The following is a 24,063-nucleotide window of genomic DNA, read 5'->3' as shown; positions in this document are numbered from 1 at the left end:
TCCGTCAGTTTTTATAGAAAAAAAACCCATACGTTTTTGAAAATTTTGTCCATTTTTAATGGGAGGGGTCTTGGGTTGGGACTTTAGGATTCAAATGCGCATGTGCAAAGTAAAAACGTATACGCTTTTCCCGTATGGAACCGTATACATGTGCGTTTCCCATTGACGTCCATGTTAAAAAAAACGTATGCGGTTGCAGTACGGTTTGTAAACCGGAGACAAAATCGTGGTCGTGGGCAGAATTAATCTGTGGTCTGATCTCACATAGCTGGGCGCAGAATTAATCTGTGGTCTGATCTCACATAGCTGGGCGCAGAATTAATCTGTGGTCTGATCTTACATAGCTGGGCGCAGAATTAATCTGTGGTCTGATCTTACATAGCTGGGCGCAGAATTAATCTGTGGTCTGATCTTACATAGCTGGGCGCAGAATTAATCTGTGGTCTGATCTTACATAGCTGGGCGCAGAATTAATCTGTGGTCTGATCTTACATAGCTGGGCGCAGAATTAATCTGTGGTCTGATCTTACATAGCTGGGCGCAGAATTAATCTGGTCTGATCTCACATAGGGGTCTCCTGACAGTAATTACAGAAGCCTGTTGTTGCACTACAAATCCCAGCAAACAGTGATGCAGGCCAGAAATACTATCACATGCAAATATCTACCAAACAGAGCAAAGCAGTGGGCTCATGTGTATTTCAGCTATACATGAATACTGTTGTGAAGGCAGCATAGCCTTCAAAGTGTCAGTTACGTGTCAGTCCTTCATCACGAACAAGTCCTTCTCTGTTCTGCACAACTAAACTGATGTGAATTTCTACTTTTCTAAATTGATTGTCAGAAAATGTTTTCAAAGTTTTTTCATGCTTCCAGGCTGGACTCACTTTAAATTCATAAAAAAAAAAAAAAAAGTCCTTTTGTGTTATGCAAATTTCAACTGAGTCCAACTTGTTAAAAATTTCCTTTTTTTTTTAAACTTATTGTCGAAAACTATTTTAAATGGGCACTGTCAGATACAAAAACTTCTTATATGTTGTACATCTTGGCAAAACAATAACATTTCTAATATACTTCTAATTTCCTTTTTTTTAATAGAAATTATGGCTTTGTCCAAGCTGAAGCACAGGAGCTGAGCTCAAAAACTGAATTACAGATGGTGCCTGCAAGGAGGGGATACATTATTGTGGTGATCAGAAATATTCTTATTCCTTAAAGGTGTATGCCGGTGGAAAACTAATGTGTGTTTTCTTTTTTTTTTTTTTTATCAACTGCCAGAAAGTTAAACAGTAAATTACTTCTATTAAAAAATCTTAATCCTTCCAGCACTTATCAGCTGCTGTTTAATATAGGATTTTCTTTTTGTATTTCATTTCTGTCTGACCACAGTGCTGACACCTCTGTCTATGTTAGGAACTGTCCAGAGTTGGATGGGTTTGCTATGGTGATTTGCCCATTCTCTGGACAGTTCCTGACAGATAAAGGTGGCAGCCTAGAGAACGGTGTCTGGCGAGAGGAACCACACAAATTCCTCCATGGCAAAGTAAACCCCGATACAACAACTTGTGGACTTATGTTTTAAAAGAGGCTGCTTAAAAGACCTGTGTGGTAGTATTATTGAGTATCATTGAGTACAAGGGCAGTGTAAGTGTCAGGCGCATTCAGGTGTGGGATCACGAATGTCACTGGTCTGCTCTACTATTTTATGCCTAACCATTAAAGGTGTAGATAGTCCTCATTATACTCATTCATAGGGATGTTACCTGTTAGGGTATAATTATATGTACAGAGGCTAATTTACACGTATATGTCAAAATGTATGAAGAAAAAAATAATAATAATGCCAGGCAACCACAGCAACAAAAAACTTTGGGCCCTTAACTCTAAAACTGTCCCTGTCTTTAAGGGGCCAATGATAGGATGAGCGCACAGTCCTACTGATAGTTACACCCACTATCTTATGGAAAATAAGAGACCTTCTTTCGAGACCGTAACACCATTTCTAGTAATTTGTAGTATTTCTAGGTGTGTTCACTGGTCTATGAGACCTCTCTGAAGGAGTCATCATTTGTCATCCTCGTGTGGTTTCACATCTCAACTTTTTGTTTGGTGGGCCCCCGAACAACCTACTGTATTAGTCATTAACCTATTCATGGTGGTCTGAGTGCAGCCCAGAGCTTCCTGTACACGGTGTTCACAGGACATCAGACATGACGTCGCTTGATGTGAACCAAAAGGGGGGGGGGTGTATTTTTTTTTTTTTCTTAGAAAACTGCAAATAGTATGCAGCATAGGAGTACATATAGTATATTCCCTGTCATACACCACTGAGTGTTTGCCAGTCTTAGACCTAACCATGGTGGAACCTATGCCCCTACTTGGTCTGGGCTTTACCAGCAGTCAAAGTGGGGGAGATAAATAAAATTGCCTGTGCCAAAAAAAAAAAAAATGGTGCAATTTGAGCCCAAGAAAAAAAATGGCTTCCATGACTTGACATTTTTAATGTGTTTAGACACTTTTGTGCCTGGCTTGACAGGGGGTGTAGCTTACCAGAAAGTGGGCATATAACTCAATTTACTTAGGTGCACCTTAGCACTATCCACAAAGAGGGACATATCTATGTTTGTTCACAAGACCCATGTTACCCCCAAAATCACCAAAAAGCCTTCGGCTGTCCGGGCATGCTGGGAGTTACAGTTTTGCAACAGCTGGAGGCACCCTGGTTAGGAAACACTGCACTAGGTTGTCTGGTCCCATTCTCTGACACAGCTACTGTATAGCTGAGATAGGGTTGTTACCATGTGGGAAGATGATGATAAAGAATATGATGCCAAAAAAAAAAAAAAAAAAATCATTTTAACCCCTTAAGGACCGAGGTCATTTTGGCCTTAAGGACTGAGCCATTTTTTGCAAATGTGTCACTTTAAACATTAATAACTCTGGGACGCTTTTACGTATCATACTGATTCGGAGATTGTTTTTTTGTGACATATTCTACTTTATGTTGGTGGTAAATTTTCATCAATACTTGCATCATTTCTTTGTGAAAAATTCCATAATTTCGTGAAAAATTAGAAAATTTAGCATTTTTCTAAATTTTAAACTCTCTGCTTGTAAGGAAAATGTGTAGTATGTGTAGCTCACCTAGGATAGAGATAGTACTTGAGGTTAACGGTGTTGCCTTCACCCAAAAAAGGCCTATAGCTAGAAAGTATATGTAATATAAATCTAAAATATTTATAGGTACCAGTCCTCTAAAGTACTGCAGATGTAGGGTGGAAGTAAAGTGGAGAATGAATAGTAGAACAGATAGTATAGATGAATGTAAAGTTTATTAATTTAAACAATTAATGTATGTCGTCACCTTTAGCAGGGCCCTTGCGTGGGGTGAACGGCAATACTGGTTAATAACATTGAAATGTATTAAAAATATTAATAAAAATATCAATATATAAAGTAAGAAGTAAAAAGTCCTCTATCTCACTCACTTATTGAACTTAGTCCATTCAGTGTATATATAGCATTGGATCCACAGATGGTACAGTTCGTATGATTGTATACTTTTTGTATACTTCCTATGTAGTTTATAGATACAGTTCATAGGTATAGTTCATTGGTGGTATAGTACCAATAGTGATGATGATACTAGTAGATGCTGGGGTGTCTTAAAAGCGTAATAATAGTAGTAGTAGATGCTGGGATGTCTTGGAAGCGTGCTGTCTATGTAACGCTTGTAATGAAAAACTCACCCTCCGCAGGATATACTTCTCTTAGGCTGGCACGGCTGGTGCGCCTGTCACGGCTGCGTCCTGTGCTGGGGACGGCTGTGTCCTGTGTGAGCCCGTCTGTGTGATGGGTGAGTGGTTCTCCGGCGGTTCGTGGATCCCAGGCTCGCGTCCGGCCTATAGAGATGATGTCCGGGACTCACGTAGGTAAGCCGGGGCTGTGAGGATGGATCAGAGAGAGCGTTCCACGTGTGTGAGCGCGGCACTATGTGCGCGCGGGCTGCCATGGTCTTCAAATAAAGGGCATCCAGCAGTTTCAAATGGTAAATCTCAAATGTCAGTAATGATAGTCTTTGTGGTTGATGTGCAATAGCGTATATATTTTGTGGCAAGCTAGACGCGTTTCAATGTCACAGACATTTTCTTCAGTAGCTGCATGATATCTAATCTATAGGTTACGGTCTCGTTTTTTTATAGTCTCTAGATAGTGATGTCACATTCATCTCGGATAGGACAGAGGAAAAACATGGAAAGGAAAGCATGGAATAGGGAAGACATAGAAGATATAGAAAATGATGTAGAAGAATATGGAGGGGTAAAGATATTAGTATATTAATTTGTTTTTATGATCTCAGCATTAGTAGATTGGTTGATAAATGTGGAGACATATTTCAGTGATAGTATGTTGTATATTGTAGAATATAATTGGTAATGATGGTCACATATTTAAATGTGAATAATAGATGTGAATAAAAACTAATGTTGTGAAATATAAGCCAGATTTCATATATCTATACATGTATATATTGAGGTGTAAGATATAGATATGGTAAAAATAGAAAATATAGAAAATATGGTAAGTATAAATAAAAAAAGAATATATATTAACCTCTTAAGGACGCAGGGCGTATGGATACGCCCTGCATTCCGAGTCCTTAAGGACGCAGGGCGTATCCATACGCCCGTGGGAATTCCGGTCCCCACCGCTAGCCGGTTGGGGACCGGAGCCGGATGCCTGCTGAAATCGTTCAGCAGGCATCCCGGCATATCGCCCAGGGGGGTCATTATGCCCCCCTATGTCGGCGATCGCCGCAGATCGCTGGACAATTCAGTCCAGCGATCTGCGGCGATTCCGGGTCAATCGGGTCTCCAGTGACCCGGTGACCCGGAATTACTGGCTGTTCGGGGCCGTCTCTGACGGCCCCGAACAGCCAGAGCCTGCAGGGGTGAGGTGGCACTGGTGCCACCTCACGATCGCCCTGATTCGTCGGCCGGATTACCGGCCGAACAATCAGGGCACCTGCTGCGGGCATCACTCCCGCACCCGCTCCGCCCCTCTTCGGGAGGACGTGAACGGGTGCGGGAAGACGACCCCGGGTGCTGGGGACCCCGATCCCCGGCGTCCATGTTCGGATCGGGGCCCCAGGAGCGACGGCGGCGGCGAGGGACAGCCTGCGATGGAGCAGCAGCAGGAGGTGAGTTACAGCCTCCTGCTGTTGCTTAGCAACAGCTCCCAGCATGCAAAAAGGGCATGCTGGGAGCTGTAGTTATGCAACAGCAGGAGGCAGACCACCACAACTCCCAGCATTCCTTATGGGCATGCTGGGACTTATGGTTTTGCAACAGCTGGAGGCACATTTTTTCTATGGAAAAGTGTACCTTCAGCTGTTGTATAACTACAACTCCCAGCTTGCACAAACAGCTAAAGTGCATGCTGGGAGTTGTAGTGATGCATCTGCTGGTTGCATAACTACTACTCCCAGCATGCCCGTTGGCTGTCGGTGACTGCTGAGAGTTGTAGTTTTGCAACAGCTGAAGGCACACTGGTTGTGAAACTTAGAGTTATTTTTTTACCTAACTCAGTGTTTCACGACCGGTGTGCCTCCAGCTGTTGCAAACTACAACTCCCAGCAGTCACCTTACACCATGCACCGTACATGCTGGGAGTTGTAGTTTTGCAACAGCTGGAGGCACACTGGTTTTGAAACACTGAGTAAGGTCACAAACTCCGTGATACATAACCAGTGTGCCTACAGCTGTTGCAAAACTAAAACTCTCAGCATGTACAGTCTGTCAGCGCATGCTGGGAGTTGTAGTTTTGCAACAGCTGGATGTCCCCCCCAATGTGAATGTACAGGGTACACTCACATGGGCGCAGGCTTACAGTAAGTATCGGGCTGCAAGTTTGAGCTGCAGCAAATTTTCTGCAACAGCTCAAACTGCCAGCGAGAAACTACTGTGAACCCCCGCCCGTGCGACTGTACCCTAAAAACACTACACTACACTAACAAAAAATAAAAAGTAAAAAACACTACATATACACATACCCCTATACAACCCCCCTCCCCTCCCCAATAAAAATGAAAAACGTCTGGTACGCCACTGTTTCCAAAACGGAGCCTCGAGCTGTTGCAAAACAACAACTCCCAGTATTGTCGGACAGCCGTTGACTGTCCAGGCATGCTGGGAGTTTTGCAACAGCTGGAGGCACCCTGTTTGGGAATCACTGGCGTATAATACCCCTATGTCCACCCCTATGCAATCCCTAATTTAGGCCTCAAATGCGCATGGCGCTCTCACTTTGGAGCCCTGTCGTATTTCAAGGCAACAGTTAAGGGTCACATATGTGGTATTGCCGTACTCGGGAGAAATTGGGCTTCAAATTTTGGGGGGTATTTTCTGTTTTTACCCTTTATAAAAATTTAAAGTTTTTGGGAAAAGAAGCATTTTAGGTAAACATTTTTTTAATTTTTTTTACATATGCAATAGTCGTTAAACGCCTGTGGGGTATTAAGGTTCACTTAACCCCTTGTTACATTCCCCGAGGGCTCTAGTTTCCAAAATGGTATGCCATGTGGGTTTTTTTTGTGGTCCTGGCACCATAGGGGCTTCCTAAATGCGGCATGCCCCCAGAGCAAAATTTGCTTTCAAAAAGCCAAATGTGACTCCTTCTCTTCTGAGACCTGTAGTGCGCTAACAGAGCACTTTTCACCCCCATATGGGGTATTTTCTGAATCGGGGGAAATTGGGCTTCAAATTTTGGGGGGTATTTTCTGCTATTACCCTTTTTAAAAATGTAAAACTTTAGGGAAATCAAGCATTTTAGGTAAAAATTTTTTTTTTTTTTTTACATATGCAAAAGTCGTGAATCACCTGTGGGGTATTAAGGTTCACATTACCCCTTGTTACGTTTCCCGAGGGGTCTAGTTTCCAAAATGGTATGCCATGTGGGGTTTTTTGCTGTTCTGGCACCATAGGGGCTTCCTAAAGGTGACATGCCCCCCAAAAACCATTTGACGCTCCTTCCCTTCTGAGCCCTCTACTGCGCCCGCCGAACACTTTACATAGACATATGAGGTATGTGCTTACTCGAGAGAAATTGGGTTTCAAATACAAGTAAAAATTTTCTCCTTTTTACCCCTTGCAAAAATTCAAAAATTGGGTCTACAAGAACATGCGAGTGTAAAAAATGAAGATTGTGAATTTTCTCCTTCACTTTGCTGCTATTCCTGTGAAACCCGTAAAGGGTTAAAACGCTTACTGAATGTAATTTTGAATACTTTCGGGGGTGCAGTTTTTATAATGGGGTCATTTATGGGGTATTTCTAATATGAAGACCCTTCAAATCCACTTCAAACCTGAACTGGTCCCTGAAAAAAAGCGAGTTTCAAAACTTTGTGAAAAATTGGAAAATTGCTGCGGAACTTTGAAGCCCTCTGGTGTCTTCCAAAAAGTAAAAACTCATCAATTTTATGATGCAAATATAAAGTAGACATATTGTATATGTGAATAAAAAAAAAATTTGGAATATCCATTTTCCTTACAAGCAGAGAGCTTCAAAGTTAGAAAAATGCAAAATTTTCAAATTTTTCATCAAATTTTGGGATTTTTCACCAAGAAAGGATGCAAGTTACCAAAAAATTTTACCACTACGTTAAAGTAGAATATGTCACGAAAAAACAATCTCGGAATCAGAATGATAACTAAAAGCATTCCAGAGTTATTAATGTTTAAAGTGACAGTGGTCAGAATTGCAAAAAATGGCAATTTTCCTTAAGTCCTTAAGGTGAAAAAGGGCTCAGTCCTTAAGGGGTTAAAAAAAAAGAATATATAAAAAATGAAATATGATAGTGTATCTGTACAAATATATCAATTTTCGTATACAGATTTTGTATAGTAATTTATATAATTAGATGCATATGTTTATGTGAAAAATGGATCTACTATGAAAGTGAAAATATGAAAGAAAAAATATGGATAGGTATATATGTATATACACAAATGGTCAAATACATAAACACAAGTGTGAGGGTATAATAATGTATAAAAATAATATAAAATGATAGTATAAACATGTCAGTATAGAAAAATGACAGTATAAAAATCGGTATAAAAAACAGTATAATAAACAGTATAAAGCAGGCCAAGGGGTGTCTGATGTCTTGCGATATCTTTAGGTTCTTGATTCTTATTCTTATTCCATATTCTATATTCTATATCTTCATCTACTTTTCTCTTATCTTTTCCCAAACCCCTAATTTCTATTAATACCATTTTTATCCATTATATTTACATATCAGTATACATAGAAAAATGAATATTTGGACACATTTAGAAACCAAAAAGAGGTTGATTGATGAATTTCAATGTTCTGAAAATGATCTTGCTCCTGATCCCTCACAGCCCTCCAGTAACACTGGACACAGCTTGACAATACCACAGATTTTCAGAAAATTAGAAGACATTCTCTGTAAACGTCTCAAACAACAGTGGGAGGTAAAAAGCCTACAGCAATATCTAAATTTGGGTCTCACACCTAAAGGCCTTACAATATTCAAAAGTGCTGCAGGAGACCTCCAAAACATAGATTAAAGAAACACAGAAACATTACTTAAAGAACAATCTGTGAGTATTGTCAAGCTTGTGATTGAGAGAAGGTAGGAACTCGTCAGGGAGCTAGATAGCGAGATTGATCAAATGAAAACCATTATAGAGACCTATACCATTAATGAGGAATACTAAAAGTATGAGGACCTCACTATGAAAAGATTAGATATTTTAGAAAAATAAATCACCCAAAAAAAATAAAAATAAAATAACATGGCAAATTATGAAAAATGTATGTCCAAATAAAACAGAAGAACCCAATAAAACACAACCTGATAAATCACAACCAAACCAAATAGACCAAAATCAACCAATATACAATTTACCAATACAAAATAGATTTACCCCACTATATAAAAATAATGATAATTTTTCCTCAGGACACCATTTTTTAGGACCTCCAAGAGGGAGACAACCCTACAAATCTCCAAACTATTATCCCAAACCCGACTATCATCACCACAACCAACACAACCCACAACCCAAATACAATAAAGAATGTAGAAGACAAATGTCAGACACCCAGACATATACAAAACTGAAACTGGATCCTACTAATGAATTTAGCCAAGAATTAAAAACATTATGCGATGCCGCATTTCAATCAGATATCTTATCTGAAAAATAATACAATTTAATCTTGAGGACACAGGAAAGACTTCCAGTCTTTTACTGTGTCCCCTAGATACACAAAGACCCTGTAGACCCCCCCAGGCCGCCCGATAGTATCTGGAATTAATTCACTTACTTCCAACTTGTCTCACTTGATAGATCTCTTGCTCCAACCACATGTCCAAACCATAACATCATACCTAAAAGACACAACACAAGCAATACAAATACTTAAAAATACTAAATGGGAATCCAATTATATTTTAGCCTCATTAGATGTAAGCTCTCTCTATACCATCATAAGACATGAAGATGGCCTAAGCGCCGTCCAACAATTTTTAAATAAAGGCGATGTCCCACCAGAACAAAATCGATTTTATCTTACAAGCTATACAATACATTTTAAGCCACAACTACTTTTATTACGAAAAACGATTTTTATTTGCAAGCTACGGGCACCGCCATGGGTACGATGTTCGCGCCCAGTTATGCAAATCTATTTATGGCAGCCTGGGAAGAACAATATATCTCCCCCAGGATGGACGCGGACCTCGTACTATGGCGACGCTACATAGATGACATTTTTTTTTGGAAGGGCCCTATGAATCTGTTGGAGAATTTTATCCAGGAGCTAAATACAAACAATCTAAATCAAAATTTTACTCCACACATCAGTACAGGTACACTTGAGTTATTAGATCTTTTAATTACAATCGATCCACCTAAACTAATCTGCAGCACAAGCCAGTGGCGAAAAACTGTTTTATACTTTTTAACAGTTGTCATTTGCCTAGATGGCTTTTAAATGTTCCCACTGGCCAGTATCGCAGACTGAAAAGAAACTCCACCCTCAATACTAAATTTGAGGAAGAAGAAAAAAAATTCCTGGATAGAAATTATCCAAAAAAGATTTTAGATGAGTCTTTTAACAAAATATGCACTTTAGATAGATCGTCATTTTTTATTCCAAAACCAACAGATACACTACCTCAAAATGAAGAGCCCAAATTAGTAATACCATTCAACAAGGATTACAAAAAAAATAGAAACAATAATAAAAAATAACTGGCATTTCTTAAAAAATGACAAACTAATTGGTCGGGACATTCCTCTACACCCACCTATCGTATACAAGAAAGCTCCCAATTTAGGTATTCAAGTTGCCCCCACTATCAAAAAATTATGCACTAACAATAAAAAAAACTACATGGCTACAAACAAATGGTTTTTTTTAGATGTGGATTTTGTTCAGCATGTAAAATTACAAAATTCCCAAAAAAGATCACAGAAATATCATCAACGACGAACAAATATACACATCATATAACTGAATGCCTTACCTGCCACACCAAAGGAGTTTACTTGATCCAATGTACATGCGGCAAACAATACATAGGAAGAACAAAGAGACAATTAAAAATATGTATATCTGAACACATATACAACATCAAAAAAGGAATAAAAACACACCCCTTATCTTTACATTTTATTGAGCACCATAAACAAAACCCATCAGAACAATTTTTTGTAGCCATCGAGAATATAAAGAAATGCTGGCGAGGAGGTTATTACATAACCAAAATGTCAAAAGCGGAATCGAGAAAGATTTTTGAATTTGACACCATCGCACCAAAAGGACTTAATTCAGAATTGGAAATCTTCGGATTTCTGTAAAAATAAAATTACCAAAACTTGTGGTATGGCTCTTCCCCACGATCTGTCATTGGCTGGCCGCGTAACGACCCGCTGACGGTTCCTGAGGTGTAGCATGCCCAAGTTCATAATCAATCAAGAACCTCAAGATATCTCAAGACATCAGACACCCCTTGGCCTGCTTTATACTGTTTATTATACTGTTTTTTTATACTGTCATTTTTCTATACTGACATGTTTATACTATCATTTTATATTATTTTTATACATTATTATACCATCACACTTGTGTTTATGTATTTGACCATTTATGTGTATATACATATATATACATATCCGTATTTTTTCATATTTTTTCTTTTTTCATATTTTCACTTTCATAGTAGATCCATTTTTCACATAAACATATGCATCTAATTATATAAATTACTATACAAAATCTGTATAAGAAAATTGATATATTTGTACAGATACACTATCATATTTCATTTTTTATATATTTTTTTATATATTCTTTTTTTATTTATATTTACCATATTTTCTATATTTTATATTTTTACCATATCTATATCTTACACCTCAATATATACATGTATAGATATATGAAATCTGGCTTATATTTCACAACATTAGTTTTTATTCACATCTATTATTCACATTTAAATATGTGACCATCATTACCAATTATATTCTACAATATACAACATACTATCACTGAAATATGTCTCCACATTTATCAACCAATCTACTAATGCTGAGATCATAAAAACAAATTAATATACTAATATCTTTACCCCTCCATATTCTTCTACATCATTTTCTATATCTTCTATGTCTTCCCTATTCCATGCTTTCCTTTCCATGTTTTTCCTCTGTCCTATCTGAGATGAAGGTGACATCACTATCTAGAGACTATAAAAAAACGAGACCGTAACCTATAGATTAGATATCATACAGCTACCGAAGAAAATGTCTGTGACATTGAAACGCGTCTAGCTTGCCACAAAATATATACGTTATTGCACATCAACCACAAAGATTATCTTAACTGCCATTTGAGATTCACCATTTGAAACTGCTGGATGCCCTTTATTTGAAGACCATGGCAGCCCGCGCGCACATAGTGCCGCGTTCACACACGTGGAACGCTCTCTCTGATCCATCCTCACAGCCCCGGCTTACCTACGTGAGTCCCGGACATCATCTCTATAGGCCGGACGCTTGCTGTGCCAGCCTGGGATCCACGAACCGCCGGAGAACCACTCACCCATCACACAGACGGGCTCACACAGGACACAGCCGTCCCCAGCACAGGACGCAGCCGTGACAGGCGCACCAGCCGTGCCAGCCTAAGAGAAGTATATCCTGCGGAGGGTGAGTGGTGCTGTGCACAGTTTTTCATTAAAAGCGTTACATAGACAGCACGCTTCCAAGACATCCCAGCATCTACTACTACTATTATTACGCTTCCAAGACATCCCAGCATCTACTAGTATTATCATCACTATTGGCACTATACCACCAATGAACTATACCTATGAACTGTATCTATAAACTACATGGGAAGTATACAAAAGTATACAATCATACGAACTGTACCATCTGTGGATCCAATGCTATATATACACTGAATGGACTAAGTGCAATAAGCGAGTGAGATAGAGAACTTTTTACTTCTTTCTTTTTATATATTGATATTTTATTAATATTTTTAATACATTTCAATACCATTCTTTATTCTATTGTTATTAACCAGTATTTCCGTTCACCCCACACAAGGGCCCTGCTAAAGGTGACGACATACATTAATTGTATAAATTAATAAACTTTACATTCATCTATACTATCTGTTCTACTATTCATTCTCCACTTTACTTCCACCCTACATCTGCAGTACTTTAGAGGACTGGTACCTATAAATATTTTCGATTTATATTACATATACTTTGTAAGGAAAATGGGAATTCCCAAAAAATTATATATTGATTCACAAATACAACATGTCTCCTTTATGTTGGCATCATAAAATTGACATGTTTTTACTTCTTGAAGACATTAGAGGTCTTCAAAGTTTAGCAGCAATTTTCAAGATTTAAGAAAATTTCAAAATCTGAAATTTTCTGGGACTACCATATATACTCGAGTATAAGCCGAGTTTTTCAGCACGATTTTTCGTGCTGAAAACACCCCCCTCGGCTTATACTCGAGTGAACTCTCCACCCGCAGTGGTCTTCAACCTGCGGACCTCCAGAGGTTTCAAAACTACAACTCCCAGCAAGCCCGGGCAGCCATCGGCTGTCCGGGCTTGCTGGGAGTTGTAGTTTTGAAACCTCCGGAGGTCCGCAGGTTGAAGACCACTGCAGCCTTGGACATCATCCAGCCCCCTCTCACCCCCCTTTAGTTCTGTACAGTACTCACCTCCGCTCGGCGCTGGTCCGGTGCTGCAGGACTGTCCGTAGAGGAGGTGGTCCGGTGGGATAGTGGTTCCGGGCTGCTATCTTCACCGGGGAGGCCTCTTCTAAGCGCTTTGGGCCCGGCCCCAGAATAGTCACGTTGCCTTGACAACGACGCAGAGGTACGTTCATTGCCAACGTACTTCTGCGTCATTGTCAAGGCAACGCCTCTATTCCGGGCCCGCAGCGCGGAGAAGAGGCCTCCCCGGTGAAGATAGCAGCCCGTAACCACTATCCCACCGGACGACCTCCTCTCCGGACAGTCCTGCAGCACCGGACCAGCGCCAAGCGGAGGCGAGTACTGTACAGAACTAAAGGGGGGTAAGAGGGGGCTGGATGATGTCGAAGGCCGCAGTGGTCTTGTACCTGCGGACCTCCGGAGGTTTCAAAACTACAACTCCCAGCAAGCCCGGACAGCCGATGGCTGCCCGGGCTTGCTGGGAGTTGTAGTTTTGAAACCTCTGGAGGTCCGCAGGTTGAAGACCACTGAGGGCGGATGATGAGAAGAGGATGATGAAGGGGGGGGGTGTGGGATGATGACAAGAGGATGATGAAGGGGGGGTGTGGGATGATGAAGGGGGGTGGGGATGATGACAAGGGGATGATGAAGGGGGGGTGTGGGATGATTACAAGGGGATGATGAAGGAGGGTGGGGATGATGACAAGGGAATGATAAAGGGGGGATGTGTGGGATGATGATAAGGGGATGATGACAGGTGATGATGATGAGGGTCTGGATGATGACAGGCGGTGATGATGATGAGGATGTTAATGACGGGTCTGGATGATGACAGGGGGGGATGATGTATTTCCCACCCTAGGCTTATACTCGAGTCAATAACTTTTCCTGGGATTTTGGGTTGAAATTAGGGGTCTCGGCTTATACTCGGGTCGGTTTATACTCGAGTATATACGGTAGTTCAGTTTTGAAGCAAATTTGAGGGCCTTTAAGATATAAATACCCCATAAATTAACCCATTATGAAAACCTAACACCTCAAAGTATTCAGAATGAAATGCAGTAAGTTTGTTAACCCTTTAGGTGTTTCATAGGAATATCTGTAAAGTGGAGGAGAAAACTCAAAATCTAAATTTTTAACACTAACATGTTATTGTAGCCCCATTTTTTTCATTTTTACAATTGGTAACAAAAGAAAAATCTCCACAAAATGTGTAACCCCATTTCTTGTAAGTATGGAAATACCTCATATGAGGATGTAAAATGCTCTGCTGGCGAACTACAGGTCTCAGGAGGGAAGGAGCAAAATTTGGCTGAAATGGTTTTTGGGGGGCATGTCACATTTAGGAAGCCCCCATGATGCCAAAACAGTGGGAAGCCCCAACATGGCACTCCCCTCAAGGAATATAACAAGGGGTACAGTGAGCCTTAACTCCCCACAGGTGTTTCACAACATTTCGTTAAAGTTTGAGGTTTAAATGAAAAATGTGTTTTTTTACACTAAATTGCTGCTGTTACCCCAAATTTAGCATTTTTAATTGGGGTAGTAGGAGAAAAATTACTCCAAATTTTGTAGCCCCATTGCTCTCGAATAAGGACATACCCCATATGAGGATATAAAATGCTCTGCTGGTGAACTACAGGTCTCAGAAGGGAGGGAACAAAATTTGGCTTTTAGAGAGAATTTTGCTGAAATGGTTTTTGGGGGGCATGTCGCATTTAGGAAGCCCCCATGGTGCCAAAACAGTGGGAACCCCCAACATGGCACTCCATTTTGGAAACTACACCCCTCAAGGAATGTAACAAGGGGTACAGTGAGCCTTAAAGGACATCTGCAGCGGTACAAACACTGTACTAACACTTATCCCCTATCCTTATTACTGATCTGAGGAAGGGAGGGAGCCTCTTGAAACGCGTCATCCCCCCATTTTTTGTTTTCTTTTATGTTTTGCAATAAAATGGTCCTGCTGAGGACTCTTTGAACCACACTTTGGTCCACGTGCATCTCTACTGGAAGCCTGCAGCGCCAATCTATGAGGGTTATTTTCGTCTCACTTATCTGTTATATCAGGATAGTAGCATCTATTCCTGCAACCCAGATGGCTGAATCGGCAGATCCAGACGTTGAGTATCCCATTATCACTGGGGTGATAGGCCTATTTATCCTTAATACAAGGTGAGCAGCCATCTATATGGTTTGTTTGAGTCCTATATTGGACTCCTGTTTTCTTCTACTGAGGGTAATACACTAGGCGCCGGTACCGGTCATTTTTTTTTCTTTCCAAACAGATCAAAGTATTCATCTAGGGGTGTAATGAGAATTTTTTTTAGTTTTGTTAGGGGTTTAGCAAGGTGGTGAAAATATAAAACTATACCGGGCAAAGTATTCAACTAGGGGGTGTGACGACTCGCTCTTGCAGTGAGTTGCGGTTAGAAGTATAGAGGTATGGAGACTGATATTCAGATCAATGCTCCTCACACAGCTTCTCCTCGCTGTGTCAGCTGCGAAAAGACAATCCCCCTCACCTGTTGAGGGAGCCTAGCTTTAAGGCCAAGAAAAGCCGGCCTGGATTGTGGGGAATGACCCCCACCCTACACTTAGTCATTCCCAGTAAAGCCATCCCATGTTGGCCTTCCAGCCACACTACAAACACAGCATCAGGCTGCAGCACAGATACCAGAACAAATATTCGGCTTTACTTCACCAAGGACAGGATCCTTGGTGACACATAGCATCCATCAATCACCATCCCTTTTACCTTCTCACAGGGTATAATGAGAATGTTTTTTAGATTTGTTAGGGGTTTAGAAAGATGGTGAAAATTAAAAAAAATACATCGGCCAAAGTATTTATCTAGGGGTATAATATGAATTTTTAGTTTTGTTAGGGATTTGCCAATTAGATTTTTGGAAATAAAATGTAATGGAGAAAAAGGGGAAATTACTGAATTGTTCACTAATGAGTAATAATGTAATGTAATTTCAAGGGTGTGTTTAGGTTTATCCAAAGTAACTGTAAAAATAATTAAAGGGGACAAATTCAGAAATCAAAAGACGTCTGATAAATTTTGAAACAGTCTTCAATGCACAGACCGGGCTTGTGGGGACATGTCTCGCAGTGGTGTATGGTGAGTTTTCTAATGCCACATTTGGAGCATACCCGACACCTCTTCTGTAGCCTACTCCCCGATTCTTTACAGGGAACTACCCCAGGAAAATGTTGCCCTGGTACTATTCTGTTCTCGGATCCTGTGGCGCTGCTTCCCTCCCCTTTCATATCCCCAAACAGAAAGGCCTTTATAACATTTTCCTGAAATTGCAGGAATGTTGCTGTATTTCCTGCAGGTTTGTACAGCACAAATGCATTGTACAGGGCAATTTGGAGGAGGTGCAGTGCCAATTTCTTATACCAGGCCCGGGTTTTGCGAAGGGCAGTGTACGCATGCAAGACCTGATCAGACAGATCCACCCCTCCCATGAACTTCTTATAGTCCTGGATACACACAGGTTTTAGGGCTCTATCTGTGGTACCACGGACTTGGACAGGGGTGGATCTGTCTGGGTGTATGGTGGTAAGTACAAGGACATCACGCTAGTCCCTGTACTTGACAAGCATCATGTTGTCCATGTACACAGCCTTGCTTTCCCCCTTGTTCAATTTTTGCCATACAAAATTTTTGGGAAGATCTCTTTGGTTTCGCCTAATGGTACCACAGGCCAGAGTACCCTTGGAAAACAGGCACTGAAGTAGTGGGACACTAGTATAAAAATTGTCAAGGTAGATGTTATATCCTTGATCTAGCAGGGGGTGAACTAGATCCCATACAATTTTTCCCGTTGTTTTTAGTACGGGGGGGGGGACACTCTGGGGGCTCTAATGTTGAGTCTTTTCCCTCATAGATTGTAAATTTGTGCGTGTAGCCTGTTGCACTTTCGCACAATTTATAACGTTTTACCCCATACCTGGACCGTTTGTTAGGCAGGTATTGCCTAAAGTGCAACCTTCCCTTGTAGTGCACAAGAGACTCATCCACTGCAATTCCTTTTTCAGGGGTGTACACTTCTGCAAAGTTTTGGTTTAAATAGTTGACAAGGGGCCAAATTTTATATATGCGATCAAAATTTGGATCACTCTGGGGTGGGCAATTTTCATTATTAGCATAATGTAAGAATTTGTGGAGGACTTCAAACCGAGTCCTTGGCATGACTGCATGGTACAAGGGAGTATGGTAAATCATATCATTGCTCCAATAAAATCGAATTGTTGGCGTTTTAATTATGCCCATATTTAGAGAAAGGGCAAAACATTTTTTTACTCCAGTGGATTGGTTGGCGTCCACTGGTAAGGCCTGGCATGATATGCCTGTGGAAGGGCTGCAATAAACTGCTCGCCATACCTGTTGGTTTCTTCCACAATCAGGCTAATCAACTCTTCTGAAAAGAAGGACTGAAAAAAAATCAGCTTCTTTTAATCCCGTGGTGTTAACACGAGTGCCCGCAGTGGCCACAAATTCAGGCAAATTGGGTATAAAGCCAGAAGCTGGAGCCCACTCAGAGATGGTACTAGGACCTTGGTCAGTACTGGTACTAGGACCTGGCTCAGTACTATGCCTAGGACAGTGGCGGGGAGGTTCCTCATCAGAATCGGTAGAGAATGAGGAAGAAGAAGAGGGCAAATAAAGCAACTCTTCACCACTGTCTGAACCTGAGGAAGATGCCAAGAAGGCATATGCCTCCTCAGTGTTGTACGTGCGACGCCTTGACATTTTCAGAAGACACTTTTAGTTTAGATAAAACAGTGGCAATGTGTCTATGATGTACCAACACTAGTACTATATAATTTTTTGTATTTTTATAATTTTTTTTATTTTTATTTTTTTAACGGAAAAAAGATGGATGTAGCTGCGGTACAAACAACAACATAGTGGTGAACTGTCACCACTGTCCTGAACAGATCTCTAGAACTAACCTGGCGGTGAGACCAGTATAGAAAAAAAAATAGCAAACTGTCACTATTATCACAAATCAGTGAAGGACTAGGTAAAAATGTAAAAAGGTAGTATGGAGGTGTACGAGGTGGTGATGGGATGAAAGGGTGACAGACTTAGATTTCTTTACTGTAGCCTACAGCAGCTGGTGAATGAATGAATGGAATGAATGAATGGGAGGAAGTGCTTCACTGCAGCCTCGCTACAGCACTAGGGATGGAGGGATGGAAGGATGGATGGCAGACAGCAGCAGGGGTAAGGGGCACCACAGCTCTTTTTTGTAATGTTTTCTTTAGCTTTTATAAACTATCTTCTTTCTTCTGCTACACTAAATCTGGCAACTGAATGAATGAATGGAATGAATGAATAGAAGTGCTTCACTGCAGCCTCACTACAGCACTAGGGATGGAGGGATGAATGTATGGAGGGATGAATGGAGGAATGGAGGACAGCAGCAGGGGTAAGAGGCACCACAACTCTTTTTTAGAATTTGTTCTTTAGCTTTTATAAAAGCTGAGAGTCACACTCACTATAGCTCTTCACTGTAGCCTGTCAGATCCACAGGCTACAGTACTAGGGACAGGTGGACGGAGCAGCAGCAGGGGTAAGGGGCACCACAAATCTTTTTTTGGAACTTGTTCTTTAGCTTTTATAAAAGCTGAGAGTCACACTCAATATAACTCTTCACTGTAGCCTATCAGATCCACAGGCTACAGCTACAGGGACAGGTGGACGGAGCAGCAGCAGGGGTAAGGGGCACAGCTCTTTCACTTTTATGATTTCAGAAGCTTTTAAAAAAGCTATTTTTACACGGTTTCTTCTCTCTTCCTTCTCTGTAACGTTAACACCGGCTCCGATCGCTACACAGACAGAAGTGAGAGCTTCGGAGCCGGCGTTACCGTTACAAAGTAGCTAAAACACTGTGATTGGTCCTCAGGGACCAATCACAGAGCTCCCTGCTCCTAGACAGTCTGTGGTGCAACGTGGCTTTGGTGGATGAAGCGAGACATGATGGGGAGCGGAGCACGGCACTTTAGAATGGGTAAGCCCTAATTAGCACCTTATGCACTGACATTTTTTTATTGTGAGTAACTATTGCACTTTTATCCAGCTGTTAGTTACACACTGGGAGGCTTTTTTCCGGAGGGATTATTCACCCAGCCGGGGTCCCCAGTGTCTACATAGGACAAATTTCTTATTGTGCAGGTGCATTGTATACAACTCCTACAGAGTTGTTCCCAGATTATTACAATAGTGTCCGTGTCTCCGTACTGTTGCTCGGCCTATGTTTTTGCGGTCCTTATTCATTCCAGCTTTATTTTGGTCTTATGTTGTTATATTTTATTGATTCAATAAAGATATTGCATTTATTCAAGCTGTATTTTGGTTACTCTTTCCTTTGTGTGTGGTTGTTTAGTATTTTGAGTATTCCGCTATAATGTTAGGATCATATGTAGACACAATGTAGCCATGACGGCAGGCAGTACAGTAAGGTGTCAGTTCAGATTATTTTTGTATGCAGTATTAATGATGTCCCAGATGTGCTCAATCGGATTCAGGTCTAGGGAACGGGCGGGCCAGTAGATAGCATCAATGCCTTCCTCTTGCCGGAACTGCTGACACACTCCAGTCACATGAGGTCTTGCTTTGTATTGCATTAGGAGGAACCCAGGGCCAACCGCACCAGCATATGGTCTCACAATGGGTCAGAGGATCTCATTTCGGTACCTAATGGCAGTCAGGCTACCTCTGGCAAGCACATGGAGGGCTGTGTGGCCCCCCAAAGAAATGCCATCCCACACCATTACTGACCCACCACCAAACCCGTCATGCTGGAGGATGTTGCAGGCAGCAGAACGTTCTCTGCGGTGTCTCCAGACTCTGTCACGTCTGTCACATGTCCTCAGTGTGAATCTGCTTTCATCTGTGAAGAGCACAGGGTGCCAGTACTGAATTTGCCAATCTTGGTGTTCTCTGGCAAATGCCAAACATCCTGCACGGTGTTGGGCTGTAAGCACAACCCCCACCTGTGGACGTCAGGCCCTCATACCACCCTCATGGAGTCTGTTTTTGTCCGTTTGAGTAGACACATGCACATTTGTGGCCTGCTGGAGGTCATTTTGCAGGACTCTGGCAATGCTCCTCTTTGCACAAAGGCGGAGGTACCAGTCCTGCTGCTGGGTTGTTGACCTCCTACAGACTCCTCCACGTCTCCTGGTAGCGCCTCCATGCTCTGGACACTATGCTGACAGACATAGCAACCCTTCTTGCCTCAGCTCGCATTGATGTGCCATCCTGGATGAGCTGCACTACCTGAACCACTTGTGTGGGTTGTAGACTCTGTCTCATACTACCACTAGAGTGAATGCACCTCCAGCATTCAAAAGTGACCAAAACATCAGCCAGGAAGCATAGGAACTATGAAGTGGTCTGTAGTCACCACGTGCAGAACCACTCCTTTATTGGGGGTGTCTTGCTAATTACCTATAATTTCCACCTGTTGTCTGTTCCATTTGCACAACAGCATGTGAAATTGATTGTCAATCAGTGTTGCTTCCTGAGTGGACAGTGTGATTTCACAGAAGTGTCATTGACTTGGAGTTACATCGTGTTGTTTAAGTGCTCCCTTTATTTTTTTGAGCTGTGTGTATATCTATTAGTGTTGCTCACGATTATTCGTATTTCGAATATTCGCAGCGAATATAGTATATTCGCAAATTCGCGAATATTACAAATTTCACGCAAAAAATTTGCTATTACGAATATTCGTCTTTTTTTCAAACTGTTTTAAAAACTGAGCACATTGTAGGGATCTCCTCGACTGATAAATGCAATGCTTGTATCATTAAAGACCCAGGGGTGAGACTGTGAGGCGAAAGGTTTATACAATGCGAATATTCTTTGAAATTCCACCCTACTCAGTGGCGTTGCTAGGGTTGGTGTCACCCGGTGCGGTAGAAAATGGTGTCACCCCCATACCTACCCCCTCCCCCCAGTAAGTTTTTAGCCTGTTGTGACAGACACCACTGTTGTAGCGCATTGTGAGAAATTCCAGTATAATAATCAGATATACCAGTTGCCACAGAATAGGAAAGTGTTAAGGAAGTTTTCACCATTTAAATATACAGCTCCCAGAATTACTTAAAGGGGTACTCCACTGGAAAACATTTACTTTTATATCAACTGGTGCCAGAAAGTTAAACAGATTTTTAAATTACTTCTATTTAAAATATTAATCCTTACAGTACTTATCAGCTGCTGTATGCTCCACAGGAAGTTGTGTAGTTCTTTCCAGTCTGACCACAGTGCTATTTGCTGACACCTCTGTCCATGTCAGGAACTGTCCAGAGCAGGATAGGTTTGCTATGGGGATTTGCTCCTACTATGGACAGTTCTTGACATGGACAAAGGTGTCAGCACAGAGCACTGTGGTCAGACAGAAAATAAATTAAAAAAGAAAAGAACTTCCTGTGAATCACTTATACAGCAGCTAATAAGTACTGGAAGGATTAAGATTTTTAAATAGAAGTAATTTACAAATCTGTTTAACTTTGTAGCACCAATTGATAAAAAAAAAATGTTTTCCAGTAGAGTACCCCTTTATGCAGTGGTGAGGTTATGCTGGGAGTTGTCGTTTCACTCACCATAACTGTAGAACTTACAAGTGACTACAGCTCTGATAGGACATAGAGAGGAGAATGTACAATGATATCAGTGACTACAGGTGACGTCTTCTCTATAGTGAGGAGAATACACAATGATATCAGTGTCTACAGGTGACGTCTTCTCTATAGTGAGGGGAATACACAATGATATCAGTGATTACAGATGACGTCTTCTCTATAGTGAGGAGAATACACAATGATATCAGTGACTACAGGTGACGTCTTCTCTATAGTGAGGAGAATACACAATGATATCAGTGACTACAGGTGACGTCTTCTCTATAGTGAGGAGAATACACAATGATATCAGTGACTACTGGTGACATCTTCTCTATAGTGAGGAGAATACACAATGATATCAGTGATTACAGGTGACGTCTTCTCTATAGTGAGGAGAATACACAATGATATCAGTGACTACAGGTGATGTCTTCTCTATAGTGAGGAGAATACACAATGATATCAGTGACTACAGGTGACGTCTTCTCTATAGTGAGGAGAATACACAATGATATCAGTGACTACAGGTGACGTCTTCTCTATAGTCTTCCCTTATCTAATTCAGATGGTACATACCGCCAGGACTTGTTCCAGCTAAAACTTCTGTCTGCAGAATGTGACGCCCAGACGTCTCCTCTCTATGTCAGCGCATTCTCATCCTCTATATGAAAACATTTATTATTATAAACCTGCCAGACACTGTATCGTCTAAATATAATACTACTATACACTATACTCTTTGATTATAAACCTTCCATACACCATACCCACTGAATATAATACTACCACACACTGTACATTCTGAATATAATACCAACATATACTGTACACTCTGAATATAAATCTGCCACATACTGTAACCCTGAATATAATACCGCCACACACTGTACCCTCTGAATATAATACTACCACCCACTGCGCCCTCTGAATATAATACTACCACCCACTGCGCCCTCTGAATATAATACTACCACAAACTGCGCCCCCTGAATATAAATCTGCCACATAGTGTACCCTCTGAATATAAATCTGCCACATACTGTACCCCTGAATATAAATCTGCCACATACTGTACCCCTGAATATAATACTACCACCCACTGCACCCTCTGAATATAATACTTAGAGATGAGCGAACTACAGTAAATTCGATTCGTCACGAACTTCTCGGCTCGGCAGTTGATGACTTTTCCTGCATAAATTAGTTCAGCTTTCAGGTGCTCCCGTGGGCTGGAAAAGGTGGATACAGTCCTAGGAGACTCTTTCCTAGGACTGTATCCACCTTTTCCAGCCCACCGGAGCACCGGAAAGCTGAACTAATTTACGCAGGATAAGTCATCAACTGCCGAGCTGAGAAGTTCGAGACAAATCGAATTTACTGTAAGTTCGCTCATCCCTAATAATACTACCACAAACTGCGCCCTCTGAATATAATACTACCACAAACTGCGCCCTATGAATATAATACTACCACAAACTGCACTCTCTGTATATAATACTACCACACACTGCGCCCTCTGAATATAATACTACCACAAACTGCGCCCTATGAATAACATTGCCATACAGTGCACCCTCTGAATATAATACCACAACCGCAGTAACACCCCTCAACATCCGTTAGCTGATGCTATTACCACGGGAGGGGGGGTATTGGTGGTGTTGCTAGTGGATAATGGGGGTGCTACTACTGGGGGGTGTTGCTGGAGGATGATGAGGGTGCTACTGGCCATCCCCCCTGGCAGTACCACCCCCATCATCCATCGGCAGGATCATCCTCCTGGCAGGAGCACCGCCATCATCCACCACCAGGATCTGCTGATGGAGGTGCTGCTGCTGGGGGGTGGGTGTTGCTGGTGGATGATGAGGGTGCTACTGCCAGGGCGGGAGCATTAGGTAGGCAGCAGTTCCCCCACATTAGGTAGGTAGCAGTTTCCCCACATTAGGTAGCATCTTTTCCCCACATTAGGCAGCATAGATTCCCCACATGTGGTACCAGTTCCCCCACATTAGGTAGGTACCATTTACCCCACATTAGGTAGCAATTTCCCCACATTAGGTAGCACAGATTCCCCACATTATGTAGCAGTTTCCCCACATTATGTAGCAGTTTCCCCACATTAT

General features: G+C 41.5%; 2 protein-coding genes across 4 annotated transcripts in view; one reads left to right on the top strand and one right to left on the bottom strand.

The window, feature by feature from the left end:
- Nucleotides 1-12,229, bottom strand: part of LOC130293479 (granzyme A-like) — a 68,057-nt gene extending 55,828 nt beyond the window's left edge. The window contains exon 1 of one of the 2 annotated variants that reach the window (XM_056542227.1): nucleotides 12,059-12,229. In XM_056542227.1, coding sequence (XP_056398202.1) covers nucleotides 12,059-12,080 — 22 coding nt within the window. In that variant the 5' untranslated portion in view covers nucleotides 12,081-12,229. Of the gene's footprint in view, nucleotides 1-9,359; nucleotides 9,426-12,058 lie in introns of those variants that run through there. The other variant, XM_056542217.1, reaches the window with a different exon arrangement.
- The window catches only part of LOC130293463 (granzyme A-like), a 96,079-nt gene that overhangs the window by 29,740 nt on the left and 42,276 nt on the right, over nucleotides 1-24,063 (top strand). The window contains exon 1 of one of the 2 annotated variants that reach the window (XM_056542196.1): nucleotides 12,135-12,250. The exons of the other annotated variant lie outside the window; for it this stretch is intronic. The gene's annotated coding sequence lies outside the window, so the exon portion shown is untranslated. Of the gene's footprint in view, nucleotides 1-12,134; nucleotides 12,251-24,063 lie in introns of those variants that run through there. 2 annotated transcript variants of the gene reach the window in all.

This window comes from Hyla sarda, chromosome 1 (genome assembly GCF_029499605.1).
Source record: "Hyla sarda isolate aHylSar1 chromosome 1, aHylSar1.hap1, whole genome shotgun sequence".
Classification (NCBI taxonomy): domain Eukaryota; kingdom Metazoa; phylum Chordata; class Amphibia; order Anura; family Hylidae; genus Hyla; species Hyla sarda.
This window is presented reverse-complemented; position numbering and strand designations above follow the sequence as displayed.